Consider the following 24,857-nt stretch of genomic DNA (forward strand, 5'->3'; position numbering starts at 1 on the left):
GAGACTGGTCTATTTGAGATCAGCCTCCATCTCTGTGGCTGATCATTAAACTACCCTTATTCATCCCTGATTATGAACTGTGAGAAAAACCTAACAGAAACTACCTTGATTAGTGAACTAACCCTTCTTCAGGATGTTCAGAAAGAACAGCAAAATATGGTTAGTTTTTTGTTCTTTAGAGATCTTGTTAATATTTCCTCCTGGAAAAGCAGCCTACCCACCCAAGATAACTCTCAACTTTGTGTTCACAACCTTGATGAATTAGCTATGTATGCTGACAGCAACCCATTTGCTTCTCTGCCTTTCCACCAGGTTTTCTGGTGGCTTCCACCTTTTGTAGGAAAACATGGAAGTTCACGTGCCAATAATGTCATCTTTTCAGTTAGACTTATCCTCCAGGTGATTCCAATGTGTACCCAGTAACTTGAGTTTAAGAAGTTTTAATTCATTTTCATTCAAGTCTCACACTTCTTATGGGAATGCTTCCCTTCCACCAACTTGGGATTAACCTATTCTCTTTCCACAGCTATTTGTGTCATCATCCAGCAGCTACTAACAAGTCGAAGAGCAAATCTTCGCCAGGACCTAGAGAGATGACTGCTATGCTGAATCTGTAAGTGAAAATAGACCACTGGAACTCACTAAGCTGCACTAAGCCTTATTGCAGAGGCTCCCTGTTCACAGTACTAGCAAAGTCACTTTGAACTTAATTCCTAAATTTAGACAGTACTAATTCATCACAGAGGCATCCAAGAATGATCCACTGGCCTACAGTGGATGACAACTAGGTAACCAGCATATATATGTTTAGGGATTTTGTTTGGAACTGCACACAGAATAGTGGTAGACTATTGTCAGGGGGAAGAAAAAGAAAAACAAATTACTACAGAAAATAAATTTCTCCTTTCCTCTTCCCTTTTTTCACAAAACTCTTTAGCTTTTGGGAGCTCTCTAGCTCTCTGAGACAACACAGAATCAAGACACATACTATACTCACTCTCCTATTTGCACAACAGACCTAAAGGTAAGGCTAAATATACAAATGCCTTGCAGATCTTAATTACAGAAACTCTCAGATCTCCACTACCAGCAGTTTAAGCACACCTCAGCATAAATGTATATGAAGAAAACACATCTCAAAAATGGCCAGTTAGTGGTAAATAGCTTTCTTTAATATTGGTATTCATTAGAGTGAGATAGAAGAACAGACACAGATTACCAGTAGAAATATATTTCATTCCTGTCATCACAGTAATTTTCAAGTTGCACCTACCAAAAGAAAAACTTTGCTGTCAGGCTTGACTTTGTGTTTCTCCATGTATTTTATGAGGCTACTATTGGCATATCTGAAAAATACAGTTAAAGAAAGACATGTCTGAAATAATACTCCATTAAAAACATGGAACTCTATCAAAAACATTTACCAAATCACAAAAACATTTACCAGCCCTTAGTAAGTAAGCTATAAAAAGAACTACTACCAGAAGACATGTGAGATATTTATCTAGCAGTTGCACACATAAAGTGTGCTTTTCACCAACAAGAGTGGTATCAACTGTGTAAAGATTATTTCCATGAAACATGAAACTTTTATAGTATATGGATAAACTGTTGATATGGACATATGACAGGGAGACATAACTTGAAGTTTATACCCTAGTTTTCTAAAGCAACTCTGCCGCAGAAAGTGTTCAGCCCTTTGTAAGAGCTCAACACCTAAGCTATTAAGTTGTTTCCGGTTACAATTTGGCAAAGCAGTTAAGGTTATCACTATGTCTTCCCAATCCCAACCTGCAGCAAATCATATAGTCCTTCCAGTTTCCAAGCTCAAAGATGTCTCAAATATTTATTACCTGTGCCTTGCCTTTTATTTACAGCTCCAGAGGTTATCTATAGCCATTTTCAAAAGAAAGAAGTTTCATGCACAGATAAGCTTCGTGTCTTGTCTAAAAGAGAGTGTAATGAACCCATGGCAGAGCTGGAAACAGAATCCAAAACTTCTGAATTCATGTCCGCTGCCTTACAACAGTCTGTTTGGCTCCTTACAAGTTCTGATCTATCACCACCACTTGACTAATTTAGCCAAAGCACCAGAAAACAGTAAAAGTGGAAAATTCTCAGACCCCAGACAGGCTTTGAATCACCACCTCTTCCATAGAAATTTCTGTCCAGTGTATTGCTGTCTCTGCATATCTGCTTGTCAAAAGTACCAGTACTTCCCTATTCCTTCTCACACAAAATGAGTGAAGTTATCTTGAACATGGAACGTAAGTGGGTTAAGCAAGCCTATTTGTCTGTGCCTGCCATAGATTAAATGACATTTATGACAACACCATTCTAGAGAAATGGGGAGGCCACTCAGCTGATGTTTTTAACAAGCAGCTGTGAAAAAGAACAGCATTCAAGCAAACTAGTTAGTTCAAACAGGACAGTTGTCACAGTGTTAGAACCCAAATGCTCCAACATCCCCTCGCCAAAAAGTCAGAGCATAGGAGTTGATTTCTGCCTCTGCCACATTCAGTGAACTGCTGTTGCATTATCATTACTTACGTTGTTCTCCTAAAATCCTTCTGAAGAGTTGGATATTCTGGCATCTTTCTTATGTCTTCCCAGTCTTTATCTTTGGTAGGGAGGGGGAAAAAAAAAGCATTTACAATTCTGAATGTGTAGGTTAAGTAATACACGAGAAGAAATAACTACAGCAGTTGTTTGACTTCCTGTTTGTTTGCCAGTGCTATTGTTTCATAATTGTCAGCATTTCCAAATCCATCAAATTGTCAGATTCTTTGTACCTATACAAACAACTACTCATTTCCTTAAGAAAAAAAACAAACAAAAAAACAAAACCAAAAAAACCAACTCAGTAGCATTACATCTGATGCTTTAATGAAAATAAATTACCTGCAGGGAATCCCATTACACTGAAAATGCGGTCTAGCTGATCGTGATGAAAAGGATTACTTGTTTTGATGTCCTCCTGGCGACAGTGAAATATAGGTTCTGAAGTCAACAGTTCAGCAAATATGCAGCCAATTGCCCAAATATCTACAAAAAAAGGAGAATAATTCATGCAAATTTACTGTACTCAATCTCTCTGGTTTTTGTTTCTGCACAAGTTCTCAACCTTCACAGTAAAATTATATACAGTACTTTAAAAATAATGCATTAGTATAATACATTTTAAAAAGGGTAAAATCTGGAGGGGTCTTTTTTCAACCAAAATTAGAGTTTCCAAATCCAAGTCATACAGTGGCAGTCCAGCACTTCAGGTATTCACAGTTATGGCAGAAACCAACACAATATTTGCTGACGACATAGTGCTTAAAGGGCATTCAACTGACCATCAAAATCACATTATAAATACCCCATAAAGAGATATGGTAGAACTATTATTTCAGTGTATTTCAGAACAATTTCAAACAGATAACTGATAACCAAATAAACACTAAGAAGGAAAACACTAATGACTCATATGTTTAACCAAATGGTTCAAGCCAGTCACAATGGAGAAACAAGATCCTAATTTTAATCAAGAGTAGAATAGTGATACCAAACTTCAAAAAAAAAGAACACTGCAACAATACTTTAATTCCCTCATCTACATCTCAAGCACATAAAAGAAAACAAAAGCATAGTATTTAACAGTTGGACTTGATGATCTCAGAGGTCTTTTCCAACCTTAGTGATTCTGTGATTCCATATGCTGATGTTTTACAGAAACAATAAAAAACACTCCCCGTATTTCACTGACATGCTTTTTTAGATTAAATCTATTGTGGACAAGAACATTAATTTACAAGAGAATAATTTTCTAGATTACATGTATTCATTTTAGTTACTGCTAATCACCACCCATCCTAGCATTCTGTATGACTCCAATGCTTTATTATGCATCTTAAAATGAAAGTGTGAATTTGTCAGTGAGAAGAACATGGTTACTGTCCTAAAAAAAAAAAAAAAGTATTTGCTACACCAACAAATATGTGTCTGGGATGTAACTTTGGGAAAAGATGTTGAGATCAGATGACTAATGAGCATAGATTGCTGAATACAAGACTGTGGAGACTTATGTAGACATTGAGGTTAAATTAGATGACCCTGAGACATTTTTTTGATTTTTTTCAAATTTAATGGTACAAATTAAAGAAAATAACTTCAATGTATAAGTTTAAGAGATAAAAATTATTTAACTGGAGTTTGGTTTATTGGATTCAGACTAAACAAAACACCAAGAGAGGTCTCTTGTTTGTTGCAACTAATCTGAGACTCAAAACCCTATCTGTTGTCAATAGTGGTCTTTGGCCTATGCTGCCTGAGACACAGGGTGTCCTGAAGAAAAAGCACTGCTCTCTTTATGCAGGTAATGGAGAAATAAGCCATCACACTCTTTGCCAAAACAGGTCAGTTCCATTTCCATCATGTTACAGGTGTGGAGCTTGGGGTGTCCTAACATATAACTCTTTCTTCCTACTTCCTTTACAGGAAAGTCTGATGACATTTCACTCAGACTTTACAGTTCTGACAGGGTATAACTTGCTCTGTGCATTACATCACATTCTTGAGGTTTTATCTTCCTTTCATTTTTCTATTAGCCTTATCTGCATGAAAACAATATCTTTAGCTGTTAAGATTTTATCTACTCAAGCAGCTAATGCAGCATATTAATCACAATTGCTGCCTCGGTAGTAGGCATAAATTATCTACTCCAGAATGAAAATTACTTATTATTTGAAGAATAGAATCTTCATTTAACAGTATCTATTTGTTCATTTTCAGACTAAAGAGAAAATCCTCCCAGAAATGGCTTATCTAGAGGCAAAAGGAATTGCAGCTCTCTTGGTTTTGTTGGCTTTCTTCAGTGCTCACTGACCATCACATAGTAAGGGAGAGGCTGGACCACTGCTCATTATTCTGTTCATTACTGCTCTACACAGACTGACCTTTTCCTTTTAAAGAAAAAAAAGTAAAATCTAGTATTCTCATTGACAGTAAAGCTGAACTGGGAAATCTCCCTGATGAGATAAAGCAAACTTCAAAACTGTTTCTCCTTCATCATCTGAACTGTGCGAGAGTAGAGCCACCATGGAAACATATTCCCACTTCCTGACCCAGCGATTACTACAGAGAGTACATTTTAAACCCTTTCAGAATGGCAAACATTGTACCAACTGGATGTTATATCTGACTAAACACTGGTAACTCCCAAGCTGGTGTTATAATTTTCTGTGGGATGGCATTATTGGGAAACCATTCTCACAGTTAATAATTTTCTGCTAAGTTTGGTAAATTCCCCTTTTTTTTAAAATATTCATAATTCACAGTAATAATTTACCACACATGGCATTTTTTCTAGCAGGAATGCCTCATTAAATTCTGCCAAATTTACAAGCTTCATAAATGCAAGCAGTCTTAATAGGTATTTATCTCCTACATTGTTCATATTAGTCAAGCAAATACAAACTTCAGCTCTAACTATGGAAAAAATTTCCTACCCAGTGCCATTTCACATTTTCAACTTGTGGGCCCTAAAATAAAGTTTAATTATTATTACATTTATTCCAAATCTATTCCAAGTAAGAAGTACTACCCCTCAGAAGAGAGCATGGATAGGGTAAAACTTAAACCACACAAGTAGTATTTTTCAAGTACAGTGTATTCTTAGTTTAATGCACATCATCTGCTTCTAGCACAAGAGGAACTTCTCATATTGTTGTATAACAATTTCATTATAAATAAAACTTCTTTTAAAAATCAAGTACCAAAATAAGTGGAAAAAATGATCCAATAATTGGTTCACTGCTCTGCCCTCTACTAATGACCAAGTGGGTGAGTTGTCTCATTGCTCTCAAGTCAAAGCTAAAACTACAGACAGTATCCATTTGTTATGTCCCTGACCCACTGAAAACTGGGACATACAGGTCCTACAAAGTTGCAATGGGTACTAAATGGTTTTCCATCTGATGTCTTGGGAGGATCCTAATAAATTTAGCAGAGTAACACAATCATTCCCAGAAGGATGGTTCTGTTTCCTTCAGTCTCTTCTACTATTACCAGACTTCGGGACTAATCTGTGGTAAAAGGTTTTCGCTGTTTTTTGAGATGTGTTGTCTTGTTGGGGTTCATCCCCCCAAGACTTCCCACTTTCCCCAAGTTTACACTGAACCTGAGTGCAAGTCAGTTTTGCTCCCTGGGTCTGGGAAGAGGGGTGGGAGTGACTTCTAATCAAACAGCTTGCTCAGGTTCTATTCAGTCCTACGCTCCAGCGAAATATTTTTCCATTGTAACAATACTTTTCGAGTACTGTATAATTTTATAAAACAAACAGAAATAGCCCTTTAAAGGTGGCCACTTGTGGTTAGGAAACAGACTTTCCATATATATACACCTGTGTGCAGAGATTATTAGAATATTTGTATGGCTGTCTATGTCCCAGTTTTAAAACCTGTGACTCATAGCTTTATAGGTCACCTGAAAAAATCCCCCATGTCCCACTCTACGTTAGCACAGTAGCCAAGGAGCAAGCACAAGAGGATGGTGACATAGCTGTTTTAATGATAGGGATGATTAAGCAGACAAATGCTCATGTATTCTTTCACTTCTATGGCCCAATAATCTCATTTCTGTATTTGTTCCAGTATCTTGGAAACATTCTTTAAGAATACTATGACCATTCAAGACAATAAGACAATTTACTGAGCAATAGCCCCGACTCTCAAAATGAAACATCTTTTCCCATGCATATTAGCCAAAATGTTTCATTGAACACAGGACAGAATTCAAGATTAAATATGCTATGATTCTTAAATATATGCAAGAAAAGAAATATATAAACAAGCTCTTGGTCTCATATAATTCTTTAATTAAATTCTGTTAAAGAAAGTGAGTAAACACTTGGAAAGCATCTATTTAGCTGAAATCAATCTGAGGAATTCATCATTAGTGAGGTTTGGTTTAGTAGCATCAGCACTCAAACAAACTGCCTTGTTTTGTTTTGAACACCAAGTCTAGACTCTAGGACACATCCAAACACTGGTGAAAGAAGTGAAGAGCAGAGTGACAGCAGAATAGGGCTTCTCTATACCCACCAAGGGCTAATGCAATAACCAAGGTACCCAAAAGCTAGTTAGCAAGGCTTTAGCCCAAACAAAGCTGTCCAGGTCACCTATAAGAGCTACAGCATTTATGTAAGATTCACCAAAACTTTCAAATCAATGTAAGGGCAACAAATAAACCAACAGACTGGAAATCTGAAAGGGGGTTGTGCAGGCAAATGTGTCTAATTTTTTCAAATAACCATCAATTGATGTAATGAAAAGGTATAACCTCTGCAAAAACACATCTTGCATCTCTTCTGCTGAGCACGGCAGCAGATTCTAGACTTATCAAGAATCTTTACACACAATGATCTAGGAGCGCAGAGATACTATAGAAAATGAGTTTATTAATCTTTACATTGGTTTTAAATACCTAAAATCAGATTTAAGAAAATAATGTATCTTTAAAGAGGGATTTCTTTAGTCTAGTAAGGTGAATAGAACAAACCTGTTACATACTTGTTGCTGTTACACAAGGGAAAGATCTTCTCATTTGTACAAAGGTCCCAAATTTTGTATGCTTCATTGAAACTTTACTCAGCAAAACAGAAGGTCAAGGAAGAAGTGGTTACTAGCCTTCTAAATTTGACACCTTCCACAGAGAACTGCAAAGGGGGTCAAACATTTACATGTAACAGGTTTTTCAAGGGGAAGTAAAAAATGGTGTCAGTGGGCTAAGGGTCAGAAATGTGCTGTCTCTCATTGGTAAGTTAGGTAATGTTCATTGATCTTTAACAAATAAGAGCTCAACAGAACTTGACTGAAGAATAACTTACACTGTAAAGCCATAAAGACGACTGTACTGTAGGCAGAAACAACACCTCTCAGTAATCTGAGGGATGCTCACAGTCAGCCAAACACATATCTAAGAACAATATTTTATTTCAAAAGCACATTATCTCCTGTGCCTTGATAAAGAGTCAAGATAATTCAAAACTTTTAACTGCAAACCCATATTAATTCAAAATAATAATGAAAGCCATTATCCTCACTTTTTTACCTGTATGCCTTAATCCTAGCCTTTTAAACTAAGTTGCCCTCTTCTCATGTTTGTTCTAACAATTTACTTAATTTCAATTAATACAATCTTCAAAATTTTAAGCCTCTCTCTTGAATGAAATTCTGAGTTCACTTAAATCAATTGTCATTTTCTACAGTGGTTTAGTGGGCCAGGATTTCTTTGTTCCCTCTTAAGAGAGGTATTTTAGGTTGTCAAAATATTTTATTTTCCCACTTAAATTTCTATTCCTCGGTATATTATCATTAAATTAAGATCCTGGGTCAGATGATTTCAGACTTCTGCTGTGCATTAGACACATTATCTAGCTTGCAACATTACACTTAAATTACTGTGCTAAGCTTGACAACACAAGTACAACAGATGTAATACAGGGAGTGGCAATAAAATCAGACGCCCTAAGTAGTCCTCTCATGCAGCAGAAATATAATTTCAGAGAAATCTTGTAAAAGGACTTAAATATTTTGTATACAGAACTTCACACTCAAGAATTTGAAAATTCCGGGTTTACAGTTCCATATGAAAACTTGTATTTAGCATGTGCAGTCTGTGTCCTGAAGAAGACAGGAATCATCAAGGCAGAGAAGCTGCAATCAACAGTTGTACCACAGAGCACAAGAATTCAACTTTTACCAACATCAGCAGCTTGAGAATTAAGTCTTTATGAACATTATACTGCTTTTGCAAGGCTTTTCAGTCACTGTCTTCCCAAATACTCCTCCCATCACTACCCCCAAATCCTATATACTACATTTTCATCAGCAATTCTTTAACCCTTCAGTTGTGTCTCCAAGACTACTACTATACAAACCACAGATCATCTATTACATTAGCTAACAGTAGAGCAGCCAACATCCTTGAGAGCATAGAGTGATGGTTGCATGAATGCAGAACAGAGAGATGTTCTTCTTTCTACTCTTCTCTCAGTTCTTCCAGAAACTGAGGTGGTCTCCAACCTCAGGTGATGTCATTTCAGGGCAAGGAATTAGGTCAGTGGGACAAACACTTAGTTCTGGCATGGAAAGTGTGTTACAGCCTTGTTTTTTCCCTAATCCTAAACCTTCAGGTGTGTCAGAGACAGCCAACTCCAGTATCTCTAAGACATAGTAAAGAACATACTGCTACTTTTGTTTCAGCAACAGCACTGTTATACCACAGAGGGTTCAAGAGGTTTCCTGGCAAGTGCCAAAGCCTTTCAGAGAAACAAAAATAAAAAGACAAATATCCTTTCAGTGACAACCCATCAAAAGCACGAGGAATGTAATGGGTGACAGAAAAGGCAGCTTTGTAACCTCAGGGTTACATCCCCCTACCAAATATCAAACAACTACAGCAAGTAAAGGAAGTATGAAAGTTTTTCATTGCAAAGGTCAGGAGTCTCTCTTATACTGTGAAGTACTAAGCAGGTCTAATACAGAAAATGTTACTATTTCCTCCTATAACGATGAAAGAATTAAAACCAGGCAAGATTAGCCCCTGCTTGGTAAAACAGTATTTAAAAAGCTTTTCAGGGAACATCCACAGCTCTGCATTTCATAGAATCACATGAGAAAATATTACTGATGGTAGCAAATGAGAAAAAGCAGTACATATTCTTAGGAAGGAAAATATACTATTTCTTTTCTAATTAAATGAAGAATATTTTAATAAACTAGTTTTTCTGTACACAGTGAAGTTCTTTGGAAGCTAACTCCATGTTAAATGAAGAGGGACAGTGAGTTTGTAATTTATTGTGTGCTCCTACTTAGCTTGTGTTTTTATCTATTACAACTTTTTACTAGGTCCAATATGTCAACACCTTTAGAGTTAACATAAGGTGAGCAAAAGGCCTGCTATCTACTAAACTGAATTATAACAATTATAACATCTGCAAAGAATACTTTCTTGGCCTGCTCCAAGTAACAAGCTATGACAACCTTTTCTGGGAGTTATTACAGCTTTTGATTGCTACCTTACTTCAGTCAACTGAGAGGAACGCGCAAGATGAAACCTTGCCTCTTAGCACAATCGGAGAAGTTTATTCGTCCTTCCAAATAAAGTGCTTTACTTTACAATATCATAACATTTCTGTTACTAAGGTTTTCAGACTTGCAGCTATTTCTAATAAGGCATTGACAATAACCAACACAATTAGAAGCAACTCTGTCGGATAAGCCACGAAATAAACTGGTGTGAAGAGTAATTCTGCTGTCAGTCACAGCACTTGTGAAGCAATCACACCTGTCCTGAGAACAAGTCATTCTACTCCATCAGTGTTGTAATATCGAAAGTTTCAGCAGATATTGCTGAAATAATTATGCTTGAAGATCAAACTGATGGATCGTCTAAAACAACTCCTCTGCACCAGAAGTATCAATCTTGTTATGATAGTAGGCACTTGGTTTTCCTCCAAAATCAACTTCTGTGAACAAACTTTTCAGATATGGTAGTAAATAGAGCAAATTAAAAGCCTTCATTATTGCACCATTTAGTTAGGGTAAAATGTTTATGGTACCAGGTTTTACAACAGACAACCTTTTGTATCTTTAAATGGTTCATTTAAAAAAATGAAATAAACCTTCAGCTCATTGTTTTGTAAAGGAAATTTTAAAAAATAAATCAGAGATCTCTGAGTTGTACATTTAGCTCTGAACCAAACCATTCACCTGCTCATATATAAAAGGAACAATGTATTTGCAGTGTATCCCAAAGAATCACAATATATCCCAACTGACATTTGAGTCACGAAATATGAGGAATTAGGGAATTAAATACGAAGTGAAAAGTGGGCAAAACGCATCTCCTAACCTTCTCTAAATTTGGAATCTTGCTTTCTTATGTCATCATTCATGTTCCATTTCCAAATTAGGATCCATTATTTGCTTTGGGCTATGACAGACATTGAAAGAAAAACTCCTGTCTTACTTTCCTAAAGCTTTTTTTTAACTGAATGTATCAGTTTGGCCTGGCTCTCTTGTCAATCCAAGCTGTCTCCTCCCCCCTCCCACTCTCTTTCAAGGGAGGGGAAAAAAAACGAACCACAGAAAAACTGAAAGAAGCTCAAACAAAATGAGATTGTATTAAAAATATATATTTACATATATTTACAATTATATATACAATTTGAATATACTGAACACACAATAGGGAGCTCCCTATTGGGGGGGGGAAGGGAGGGGGGACACAGGAATAAAAAAAACAAAACAAATATCCTTCAAATATACACCGTTAATAGAGAGCTAGCGAATAAATAAAAAAACCCGAATTAAATACTTCCCTGAACGAGACAGCAGAACTGTGCGAAGCACCAACCAACTCCCCACACCTCCTGGAGGGACTGGAGATAATGGCAGGTCTAAACAGACAGGCCTTGGCCCATATGAGCAAAGACTGTCTGTGGAGAGACCTGTCGTCTTCAGCCACCAGAAGAGAGAAGAGAGCGAGCTCTCTTATCTGTGCCTTATTTACATGTTGTGTTATGCTAAAGGATGATATGGAATACTTCATTAGATTTCTGACCTTTCTTAGATTGCTAAGAAAGGCCTAAAAAATCCAAAAAACCAACCCAATACATGAATTCATGGCATAGGTGGCTTCGGGAGATTAGAGAACCAATGCTGCTGCTGCAAAGGTCATCTGCCTGGTAAAGGGCAAAATTGGTGAGATACTAGGGAAGGAAAAGCTTGCTCATATGAGGCCCTGTGGTTATTAACAGTTGGGAAGAACACAAAGCTGATACTCTGAGGGAAAAACAATTAGAAGGAAAAAAGACACAGAACTAAGACTATGACCAACAGGGAGGATTTTTGGCCCACAAATCATTGATGATCCTTGATGTATATGGGACCAATAAGTATTAATAAGGTAGATCTTTGAAGGCACCTCTTGCTCAAAAATGGATTTTTATCACAGAGCTATTTCTATAGAGAATATTCCGCCTTCTGAGTATTTTTATGTTATTTTATTTTTCCTACTCTAAAATAACCCATGTAGAGTTAAGTCATAGTAATCATCCTCCAATAGTAAATCTGCCAATATACAGAATAAAATGGTAAAAGCATCCAGTACTTCCCTTCATAAGTGTTACAAGGGGAGACAGTCAAGAGAATACAGAAAAGTATTGGGTGACCACGGGTAGAAGTTTACAGGTTAATTAACAGAGCAATCTAAATCAGGACAGTTAGCAGATTCTAGCTGAGATTGAGGATCCTGTAGTTTTGTTTTCCTTTTCTTCCCCCTCTTTTTTTTTTCCCCAATGTCCAGAACATGTATATTTCTCAAGTTAGGTGATATCCCAGGTTCTCAGAAAAATTAATCCATTCATTGAGTTAACAAAAATAATTTACAATACACTTGTACTGGAGCTCCCTATTATCCTTAATTGACTATTTTCAGGACAATACCATTAAGTAGTGTCCCCAGTTTATAGAAAATGAAACAACACATCGGATGGAACAAACGAAATGTGGCAAACCACATACAATAGTTAGGACTGAATCAGTATTTAAATCCATGTCTCTTGAGATCCAGCTTACTGTTGCTAAGAGATGAAACTTTACTGTCTGCCCCATGTTGGAGTACCTCCACTGGTTTTACAACAGTAGAGATGGGTCTGACCCACTGCACTGTTCTCATTCTCCTGACTATTAAACTAGTACACACCTCTTAGACTCTACAGAGTTGACAAGGGCCACCAGTTTTACTAATTTCCAGACATAACGTATTTCAGAAGCAAAGAGTAATAGAGCAGTTAGAAGGCAGGAACCACATCTCAAAACAGTTAATGTATTAAAAAGTGTAACAATCCTGTTGCTGTCAGCATCTCAAGTTTCCCAAAATACATATTAACGGAGCTATGAAAGTTTCTAATCAGATGATCTAACAATCCTTTATATAACTTTACATTTTTTAGATGACTATAATGTAGTGGAGCACAGGAAATGCCTTTTTTTTTTTTGGGGGGGGGGGGGGGAAAGAAACCTGTATAGTATTTCAGAGATATTTTAGTATTTTAGAGAGCAAGAGGAAAAAACAGCAGTAAATCATCCAGCACCTGCAATAACTAGATAAGAGAACAACAATTAATCCTTGGTATTAAAATATTTTGCCTTTCAGAAAAAAGCATGAGAACAACTTTGATAACCAAAATTAAGGAAGTTTACCACATGCCAAAACAAGTTTACCACAAAATATCATCTGAATCCAATTACTTCTCATGTCATATAACATTGCCCAGGGCATGAACAAGACTCCCTTTCTGATGTTGTCTCAGTTTTTCTTTTCAGCACACATAAATGAATATTTTCAAAACCTCTCTACTTTACTTTTCTTTTCTAGCTTTTCCACAATCCCTTCCCTCAAATCAAAACCTCTCACAAGCAGGAATGTGGAACCCTATGCAGGAAACAGATGCTGATTGACTGTAGATTTATTCTTAATTATCTCTCATATATGTTTAAAAGCAGTTCTGCTCCTATGGCTCCATGGACCACAGGTGGGAACCTCCCCCGTACATTTTTTCTGAGGAGTTTTCTATCTTCTGGTTGGACCCATTTGTAATTTCTGGTTTACCAGATTTTCCAAATAGGTCTTCATTTTTCCTCCCAGAACATGAGACCAGAAGAGCTTTAGGCATCAATCCAAGATTTCCAGAGGCCCCACAGCCTGGCCAGCATGCCAACAATCTGTGTGCACACAGTAAGGAGATCTGATGCACTTGGAATGTGTGGAACTCACTGCATAGGCAATATGGAACACATATGCACATATTTCCACCCTAAATCCTACATAATGCACCCCTGAAATTTCCCTCATTTTTTTTCCTGCATGAAGTCAAATGGAGTTGTTGAAACTCTGACAGATCCCAGCATTCATTATAAATTCATTCCCTCTGATACACCAAATATTTTCCTGTGACATTTGCTTTCAAAGGCATTTTGATGTCTGCTTATACCTTTTACATGTCTCCAGTTTCCATAACCACATGTTAGTCTGGAAATAGAATGAGGTGACAGTGCTGTGAATTACCCTTTCTGTACACCTCAATTTTGTTCGGGTTGGTAAATGCAGTTGCCACATGGCCATTTCTGACATTCCCACTGACTTATAATTTGGACAAGTGTGGAAAGGTAACTAAGCAATAGAGATTTCTCGGGTTTCCAGATTTATTTTTTCACAATAAATAATCCCATCCTTTTTTGGATAGTGTTTTAGCCTTGCTTAATGGATGGTTGAATGATCACTCTAAAGAACTCTTTTGTTAACAAAATCCAAATCATCTAAAATACTATATAAGTCATCTGATGCCATTTATCAAATATACTGTTGCTTTAATTAAGGAAAGTGGTAAACACAGGTAAGATACATGCTCATTTGATAGCGCTGATAACTATACAAGCTGCAACTTGACACAAAGAGGTCTTAATTATGTTATTTTCTTGATAAGCTACAAGATGCCTCAGAATGAATCATATTGGAGACTGCCACATGCTTTCTTAAAAAACTATGATGAAAAAGGGTTTTTACTACTAGCTTTTCCTACTAAAACATTTTTTCTAATCTGATGTTCCCAAAGTAAAAAAAAAATCTAATTAACGTATCCCTTCAAGTTGAAAGCCAGATTACTGTTTCCTTCATTTTACCATTTTGTTTCTTTAAAAGGGCAGAAAACTTTGCCCATACATGAAAGCAGCACTGTACCTTGCCACTTACTTCAACCTTGTTTATTTAGTATTTTGAGCATAAGGGCATTTTCTGTTGTGCTGGAGACTTTCTAGTTGTTCGGTAATTTTATTAACGTTTCCATGATATCAAGCATTCTACATTTTCACTGTTACTTAGTTTCACCTGAAGCTTCTTCAGGTTACTTTTATTTGCAGGTTTTACTTCTTTGATAGAGTATTGGGATCTGACGATCACAAAGAAACAGATTCTGTTTTTAAATTATGGTGCTGAAAATGCAGGAAACATCCACAGGCTACAATGAATTTAGTAGGGAATAGAGTGATCTTTAGCTTCTACAACACCATTTTCCCAATTTACATTCATTTGGTAAGTTAGTTGTAACGATGTAGTAGATATATATGAAACTTTATTAACAAGTAGGGTTTACATTATAAATATTCACAGTTCACGAAACCAAACATTATTCCCCATAAAACCCTATCATGGGCTTTTTACTATGCTTTTAACATGCAGAAAGCAAAAGCTATTTCTGTTTTTAGCAATAGTATTTTCCTGACTCCTCCTGTACCTCCTTAAAACATGATCTTATATATGTGATGAACAACTACCAGTTCTGCAAAGAAATAAATTAAAAGTAGAATAATTCATTAGCATGAAGGGACAAACTAAATAAAGGAAAAAATGTCACTGAAAAACTACCCCTAAAATAATGAAATATGCTTATATATTGTTTTGTGTAATACACAGTTCTTTCTAAACATTCTATATTTAGTTTAATATTACCCCGAAGTTATTTTGAATACATTGCTAATAATTAAATTATATTTGAAACTAAGATAAGGTAGAGAGTATTAGATACAAGATACAGAAAAAAAAATTTAAAATCAAGACAAAGTCAGTAAAAACCTATGCAAACATCTGAATTACCTAGCAACTATTAAACAGTGTTCAGCATGTTACAGAAGAGTACAGATAACAATGCATTCCTAATAAAGTCAAAGAAAAATATTTCTCACCATGACAAAATTGGAAGAGAATAGACTAAAGCTGGTATGACATTGCTTTTAGCCTTATTTTATTGATACTTACTAATTAAAAGTTATATATTATCTAAAAAGGCATAAGAAAATAGCTATGGAAAAAAGCAGCTGTACTAAATAACCTGCCATTTTTTTTTATAATGTGCTATATCTAATCACCTTTCATTCTAAATTATTATTTCCAACTGAAGCGCAGTTAAATGAGAATTTTATATAATTTATGAGCTATTACTAAAAGCAATACACTACAACTCCCAAGAATTGTGTAATATTAAGAGATCTTAAAATTATATTTCTTGCACAGAGATTTAAGAGAGAGCTTTAAGAGCTGCGTCCTTTGCAACTTAACTTGAATATTAGCATTCAAGTTAAACTGTCACTAGCATGCTTAGCTCTTTTTAAGTGCACATAATGTTAGAAGCAAAACACAAGTCTGGACTCATGAAACTGCATGAATGTCACCACTATCGTTTTGTTACTCACTTCTTCCCTTTACCTTAAAGCTAAACATAGGCCACCTCCATGTCCCCTTACTCTTTACTCTTCTATTCAGTCACATGCTCCTCTAATCCTTCAGTCAGCCCACAAATCTCAACTTGGAACTTTCCAGTTTTCATTTCTGTATTTTTTATTTTGCTGCCCAAACTGTTTTGAGTGCCCCTCAGCACTCACATGGCATGCCAGGTACTACGTAACCATTCACAACCCCTCCTGGGGAATTCACTGGTGTGATACAAGAAATAAAAGCCTCAGGAATAATAAACTACTAGCAAATCAGATTTCTCTGAAGTAGCATCATCCTCTAAAGTTCCGTAGGGACTCCTCATCTGTGTTTTAGTATAGACTACAGATCCCTCAGGGTAAGAACCAAGTTATTTATGACATAATTGAGCAAACAACAGCATTATACTAACTCATTCTTCAAAGAGATATCCTGAGATAATGGTACATATCACTCACTTAAATCTCCAAACAATATGCTATCTATCAAAAACAGGCAACTGTCAGTTGAGGTAACTTCCCAGTACCACACACTCAGTGTAGGTCACTCAGTAATCTGGTGCACTCAAATCAGTGTTTTCCGCTATCAACAGGCAATTTAAGCATCTAATTAACTGGTGTTTAAGGCAATCCTTTTGGTGTTTTCTTTAAACACTTCTGGCAACTGTTTTAACCCACTACAGGGTGCAGCAAGCACAGACTTAGTAGTTAGCAGCCCAGTTTGCACGGTGGCAGAAGCGAAGCAGGCTCTAAGAGTCTGCTTCAGACAGAATAGGATTGTGCCACTACCATGCAGGAGGCAGGGGCACTACAAGGCTCCATCCCCAGCACTCACTGGAGAAGATACCCTGGGATGGCTCCGTCTCAGCTGAGGCAGAGTTCCAGAGGGAGCGTGCTGCCATGCAAGACTCAGTCTGCAGGATGACACTGGCATCACAGTGGGAGATACACTCTGGCTGGGGCACTGAGACACCAGCAAAGGGAGCAGTGAGAGAAGGTGAACAGACTGGGAAGGTTTCGCCACTGCAATATAAGAAAGATATTAAGCTATTAGAGAGCCTCCAAAGGAGAACAACGAAGAACCTAGAATTCCCTAGAAGAATGCCACTTTAACAGCCATAGCTCTTTCCCTTTTGAAGGTTTATAAGATTACAAGATTTCTGAGCCATATCAAGAACACATACAAACCAATGCAAAGGATATTTCTGTTTTAAAAATAAAACCAACAATACATTTAAAATGTCCGGCTCGTATTGAAAAATAAAAGCACAGTCCTCAAAAAGTTTCAGTCTGAAGTAATCTTTTATGGATTGGATAATACTCCATCTGCTGCTACTTCAGGAAAAAAAACCAGATAGTCAGCTGAATCTCGTATCTATTGTAAGGCCACCATCCTTTACAAAACTTGCTGGCAACTGGACAACTTACCAATGGCTTTTGTGTAATGTCTGGCTCCAAGTAACAGCTCTGGAGCTCTGTACCAGAATGTCACCACAACTGGATCCAAGTCTGCCAATGGCTTCAAAGGAGAGTTAAACAATCTTGCAAAACCCATATCAGCTGGGGAATGGGGAGAAAAATAGAAAAGAATATTTATTTAAATTTTAATACAAAGAAAACAAAATTTAACAGTATTGCCAAAAACAATTATAACAAAAGCTCAAAAACATTAAAAGTTACAAATCAAAGTGTCTAACAAAGAACAATTATTCATAATAATACTGAGCCAAATTTATCTAAGACTAAATTCCATTTACTTCATTCATAAGACTATGAAGGATAATGTTTGATTTCAGTGTTTTCATCACGGGATTGTAAAACTTCACACAACACAGACACCTGTTTATTTTTTAAAAAAACTCCAACAGAAACTTGGTTAACTAAAGTCAATAGTGGTAGGTCTCTAATGTACATGTTTTTTTAATAGTAATTTACAAAACTGTGAGTCTTTGTGGCTGCTATATATTTACCCAAAGTGCAAAACCAAAATGACTACAGTGTAGATTGTTTTGAACTATTTTTCAAGGCATGCCTCCTACTTGATTTGGAGGAATGAACTTCAGAATCAGACAGCATATACTGTTACAGAGGTGTATTTTAAAAGTAAGCACTGATATATAACTCAAAAATTTTCTCTAGAAAGAGTCTTGTAACAGTAAGAAATGCTCAATGGGAAAGTACAAAACTGGGCGTATCATCAAACCCACATATTTTAAATCCAATTTAAATCTGCAACTTATCTTTTATACCACTTCACTTAAATCTTTCTGCTTCCAAAGTTATGAAATGCCAAGTATAATTTTCTTGCTGTTGCCCATACAAATACAATAATTATTAGCTGAATGTTTTCGAACACAAGAAAATTGATGAATGCAGAGTCCAATATGAAAAACTAATGAATATCTCTTTCTGTCTTACACTGAAGATCTGCTTTTTTAAAGTAACCCCTTAGCTATGCAATGAAATTTTCTAAAAATGTTTACCTATTTTAACTCTTCCTCTTTCAGGGCCTTCACCCATTACCAGAATGTTTGCTGGTTTCTGGAAAACAAAAAATCAGAATTTTTAGTTGATCAGCCTTTGGTGATTATCTTCAAGAAGAATAAAAATATGTACGTTCATTTTATAACTAAAACATTTCCAGAAATATCCTTAGAAGTCTAAGATCACCATACCTTTATGTTTTGCTGACATTTAGTTATTATCCCTGGTTACCAATTTCACAGTTAGAAAAACAGAAAACTACTTCGACGTTTCACTGTAAGAAATGCAATCTTTAACTACATTTGCATTCCTGTTGTTACCAGAATGATTAAGTTCAGTGGAAAGATTTTCTTCTACAGGAAGTAGTTTTATGCTACACATCAATAACCTAGCAAAACCCACTTTTGCTAGTATAACTTACTGAAAGTGATGCCAAATCTTGGTATGCAAATGAGTATGCATCAATGAGTGTCAGTTTTATTATCATCATATATAACTCAATTTTTAGAGCTGTGTTTGTTTTTAGAGTATGCATGAAAAAAATCACATTGGTAAAAGAACTTTTTCCACAAAGTTGATTTCATGCTTGAAAATTCACTTAAAACTGGAATTTACACAGACAGCTACGTCCACAAGCTTTTGACAGTGTAGACAGCAGCTTTGCAAGCAGAACAAAAGCTTTATAGACATTTTTTGCAATCCATAGTTGTTTGCAACCAGCTGCTTGTGAACACCACATAAAATCTGCACATGACATCACAGCAATTGTTCTGCTATTAGAATCTAGGTTCCCTCAGACATCAATAATCATTCCTTGGAAACTTTTCCACTATTGTGTTAACAGCTGTAAAAAAGTAAACAAGATTGAAAACATAAAGTGATTTGAATGAAGAGAGGCATAACAAACTTTCAAAGCAGAATTTTTGGGAAGTCAATCCCAACAATAATTGTATTTAAAATCCCTAATGCCCAGAGAGGTCCGCCCAAGCAGGACTTGTCCAAGAATATGAAAGAGATGTCCAGAAAGCCACCACCAAAATTTCACTTAAATTCTCAGTGCCTTGCCACTATTTACCTGAAATGAGACACTCAAACTAGGGTTACTAATTCTGCTCAATATTACAAACCTTTAGCTTTTTTGAAAAAGCAAACCAACCACCAACAACAACAAAAAAAGCACCCTACCTCATCTATTCTTTCTCTTTCCCTGGGACGCTGTTCTTGCTTCCCACCTCACATCCAGTGCTAGACATTGCTTCTTCCCTGGCTCCAACCACAACCTCTCTTTCCAGATGCCATTGCCTCTTTTATTACTTCTTTTTTAATCTACAATTGTCAACGCCATCGCTGACTTTTCATTCCCCAACATATATTTGGAACCATTCAAGAGGCAATATGCACTCCCTTCTTGGAGAACAGAAGAGCTATTTCAATCTATCTTGAACAAACATTCACCAGCAAATCTAGGGAAGATAAAAATTATGCTTGCTCTTAGCTAATATTTAAGGATAACAAACTCATCACCTCAAGGCAGCTGTCAAACTGGTTGCACATTTATGTATTATGCTGAATTGAATATTCCAGAGAACAAAACAATCCGATTCTGCATATTCAGGAACCAGGTAGCAAGGGAAGCACGTAAGTTCAAGCAAGAGAGTAAAATTCCAGTTTCCTTGCCAGAATTCTTCCTAAATTCTTGCCTAGAGAGTTGAGTATGACGAGTTTGCTGGACCGATAGGCTGAGGGCAATGGTATGAGGTTCAGCAACGCAAAGTGTTGTGTCCTGCCCTTGGCCCACAACAACCCCATGCAGCACTACAGGCTGGGGGAAAGAGTGGCTGGAAAGCTGCAGCTGCAGGCATTAGAACAGGCTGCCCAGGGAACTGATGGAATCACCATCCCTGGAAGCATTCAAAAAATGTGGATTTGGCACTTGAAGACATGGTTTAGTGGTAGACACGGGGGTGAGAGGTTTATGGTTGGACTTAATCTTAGAGGTTTTTTCAACCTTAATGACTCTGTGATTCTATGAATCACAAATCACTTCAATAGACCTTTATATTCAGGATTGGATTATGTGCTATAAAAATGCATTTATTTGTCAAGTGAAGAAAGCTGATAAAAATGTAGTTACTGCACTGATTTATGGGTCAGGTTTTTTCTAATTAGGTTGTAAGAAATAAACATTATAACACCAGGAGATTTACCAAGATAAAAAACAAAATCTAAGCATAAACAACAGGATTCTCAAAACATGTCACAAGAGTTACATTTTATCTGTGGCAATACAAGATTTTCCAAGTAGCAATTTCTTCATAGAAAAAAACTCCAACTACTTTATCTGCTGACATAATCCACAATATTCACAGAATACCTGAGGTTGGAAAGGGCCTCTGGAGATCATCAAGTCAAATTCCCCTGCTTTTAGCAGGGTCAACTACACAGATTGGTCAGGCCAGAGCCCAGCTAAGTTTTAATCTTTTCCAGGGATGGAGACTCCACAGCCTCCCTCTAAAACTTCCAGTGTTTTACCACCCTCACAGTAAAAAAGGTCTGGTCACACACTACATTTATGCCCACTGCTGCCTGTCCTGCCACTGGATAGCATTGCAAAGAGTCTGGTTTGGTTTTCTTTATTCACACTTACCAGATATGTATATGCATTGGTAAGATCCCACACAAGCCTTCCCTTCTTGAGGCTGAACAGTCCCAGCTCTCTCAGCCTTAGAAAGACTCCCTGAACCCCTAAATGACTTAGTGGTCCCATGCATACAGGAGATACACTAGGTTAGATCTAAACTATGGAAGCAAGGGACTTGTCCATTTACGTAATTTTTAAAGCCAGAATGTTTTGAAGAGATGTTGTTCTGTTTAAAACGTAAATCTGTACTAATGTGTAATCCACCTAGGACCAGAACCCTGCTTGGGCAGCCAACAGAGAAGCCAGCTGATTTATAAACCTATCATAGTCATGTTGATTAGCTCTTGTGAACCTCTGTATCTGAGAGAGTCAGGGGAAACAGAGAAGGAATAAACTGGTAAACAACTGAAAACTTATTTCCAAAAGAACAAGCACTTCTCCTGAGGCACCACCATCAATGTGGAGATAACAGGCATTTCATGGATGGCAATCTGATGCCTGCAGGATCCCACTGATCTGCAGATCACTGTCTCAGTAACAGCTTGCGTTTCTCTTGTTAATCAGAGGTATTATGGCTAGGAAAGCATTTTCAATGCATGTACACTGAACCAGTCAAAGAGTAACACTAAGCTGATAGGGTCCATCTTTCTGAGATACAACATATGACATCCAGCTCTTGTGCCCATGAATTTTTATTTAATAAAAATATACAGCTTCAGAGGAACTTAAAACATAGGTCACATGTTTCATAGTTGTTTTATATAAAGACTTGAACACTGTAAAGTAAAACTCCTCACCTCCCCAGAGTCTTGACCATGCACATGCCATGCTGAGAGTAACACAACACATAAGGAGCAGCAGTGCTTGGCTAAACAAGTGGCACCAAGGCAGAGTAGCAGAACTTCAGGTGCTCAGGTATGGAGTAAAGACTTTAGTTTACTTCAGAGAGATTAATCTGGCATCAGAGATCCTCAGGAAAGTATGTAATGAACGTTCCATCGTGACATCAGAGACTGGACTGCTTAAGGGGAATGCAAACAACTTCTTGGAGAAGGTAGAATGTGTTAGCCTAATCTCTGTATACGTAGCATTTTAAATATCAAAACATTTTACTTCAAGATAGTAATTTAATAGTCTACTATAAAGCTACAGTCTAGTATACTGTAGTTACTGGACAGCTGCAAAAAATCGGATTCAAAAACCAAAAATTAAAAAGCCCCATATCTCATGTTTGTTCAGGCTACATACAAGTCATAAGCAGCAGTCTAGCTCCTAAACAAATCCTACTGCTATCCATGTGAGGAATAAAACAGAGTTTTAGGTGGAAGAAAATATGAAGAACCAAGCAGCAGCAAGGAGACCAAAGCCCGACACAGAGTAAATCATGTCTCTATCTGATAATTTTAATAAAGAAAGTTTGAGAAGCCCTGCTTAAAATTATTAACTAACTCCTTAGAGTAAAGGGTGAGGTAACTCAACAAGGACTACACTTTTAACTAGTTACATCTCAATTAATACTCTCTCTATTTTCCTCATACTCTCCCCTTGCTGAGAACACAAACACCAGCTGGGAAGCAAAGTGATGTTGCTGCATCTCCACCTATCTAGTTGCTATAGGAACAACAGAAACAGTAAGAATTATGAGTCTCACACTTAATGTAAGCTATAAAAATGAACAGACAAATCTCTGCTGAGAAATACAGTTGAGGTTTGACTGTCTATAGAACATCTGCAAAAAGAGCAAGGTCAGCAGCAACAAACAACTGCAGTAAAAATCTGAAATATCTGCAAAAAGGGATGATGATGATGATTTAATAGATTCTTTACAAGTAATAAGCATGGATAATAGTATTTACTTTTCTACATTGGTTGGAGAGAGGTAATAAAGCAATTGAAATCTTAAAAAAATATCTTGGTGGGAGAGAAATTAAAATATTGGGCTAAGAAGTGTGTTTCACAAATAACAGAAGTGTCATGACCGGAACTCGTACAGACACCCATGTTATCTGAATCAATATGCTTCCTACTTTAATATTTAGGCAGTAAATTAGAAGAAAGGTTGAAAGAAAAGAAACCATCTATGGTCTTAAAAGAGCATAACAGGTAAAACCAGGAATAACAGCCTAACAATAGGTTGCAATACTTTAGTTGTAATGGTTGTTATCTCTTTAAGTACAGTGGTGACACAATTCTTAAGAGATTTGGTGCAGAATTAGTCCTGTAAGAAAACGTCCACAGGGATACACTGCTTTCCATACACCATTCTTCATTGTTTATATCCAAACAAATGTGTTTCCCTTTTGGAATGTATCACTGGACAAAGAATAATCTGAAATTAGGAGGCTTCTATTGTAAAAGAGATTGCAAGTCTTCCAGATAAAAGCTTACCCCACAATTACAGAAACTGCCTTGTGATGAGGTCTTTTCAAGTCTCCATTATTTAAAAAAGCAATTGTAAACAGCACAGTGTTGATACATAGATGTACTTTCATTTCACAAGCCAAAACAAGAGCAATGGTATTTTTGTCTCGGCTTTAAGCACACTGCTCCCCAAATGACAAAGGTCCTGTGTGAAATGACAGTGTTTCACTGCAGGCACTACTCAAAGGACTGCTGAGTTTTTCAGTTCAAGATTAAGAGAGAGATGCTGATTGTTCACAGAAATTTGGAAACAAAGCTTTTGTTCTTCTCAACTGTAAGGAAATGTAGGCACTTTCCTGACTTACATGAACACTGTTCAAACCCAGACACTGTACTCAGATCAATAAACTGGCACACTGGGTACTAACACTGTTGCTAACAACTGATCTAATTAATGCAGGATTTAAAAAAGAAAAGATTCTTATAAAATTTTATTTTGCACCACAAACCTCCAAATCATTATCGCTTCCATTTGAAATACTTACATATATTGAAATGCATATATAGGAAAATTGTTATTGCCACTTCCCTCTCTTTTTCTAGAAAAACATTTGGTCAACATTTTTCTGATACTGAAGCACTAGATGAAAGTATACCATATAGAGCAAAGTATCTTCACACCTGCATCTTTTTACAAGCCTTACACACTGTGAACTACTATTAGAGACTGATTACACAGCATCACTTTCAACGTGGTTTTTCCCAGCTGTTATCCTTAACATTACAAAACCCCTACCATATTTCATTATATTTTGGCCTAGATTAGTAATCCATACAATTTTCTTTCACTGTTTGTCTAGTCTGTTGAAACGATTGACCTCGTGAAACAAAATCATTAACAAATCCCATCAAGCTATTTATCATTTCGTTCAAATCAATATTATTTCTACAGATATTATCAAATTGAGTAAGGTCAAATATATTAAAAAGGCAGAAAAATCATAAGGAATGAAAAGTGCTTTGAAATTCAAAACTCATTTAAATCTGAAAAGGAG

General features: G+C 36.6%; 1 protein-coding gene across 3 annotated transcripts in view; it reads right to left on the reverse strand.

Moving 5' to 3' along the window:
- Positions 1-24,857, reverse strand: part of CDK19 (cyclin dependent kinase 19) — a 116,928-nt gene that overhangs the window by 13,967 nt on the left and 78,104 nt on the right. For all 3 annotated transcript variants that reach the window (XM_027633947.1, XM_027633946.1, XM_027633945.1), the window contains 5 exons: positions 18,800-18,857; positions 17,745-17,876; positions 2,902-3,045; positions 2,551-2,620; positions 1,274-1,346 (listed from right to left, as the gene is read on the reverse strand). In XM_027633947.1, the coding sequence (XP_027489748.1) occupies positions 1,274-1,346; positions 2,551-2,620; positions 2,902-3,045; positions 17,745-17,876; positions 18,800-18,857 (477 nt within the window). The remainder of the gene's footprint in view (positions 1-1,273; positions 1,347-2,550; positions 2,621-2,901; positions 3,046-17,744; positions 17,877-18,799; positions 18,858-24,857) is intronic.

The sequence above is a fragment of the Corapipo altera genome, unplaced genomic scaffold (assembly GCF_003945725.1).
Source record: "Corapipo altera isolate COAL_440 unplaced genomic scaffold, ASM394572v1 2b, whole genome shotgun sequence".
NCBI classification, from domain to species: domain Eukaryota; kingdom Metazoa; phylum Chordata; class Aves; order Passeriformes; family Pipridae; genus Corapipo; species Corapipo altera.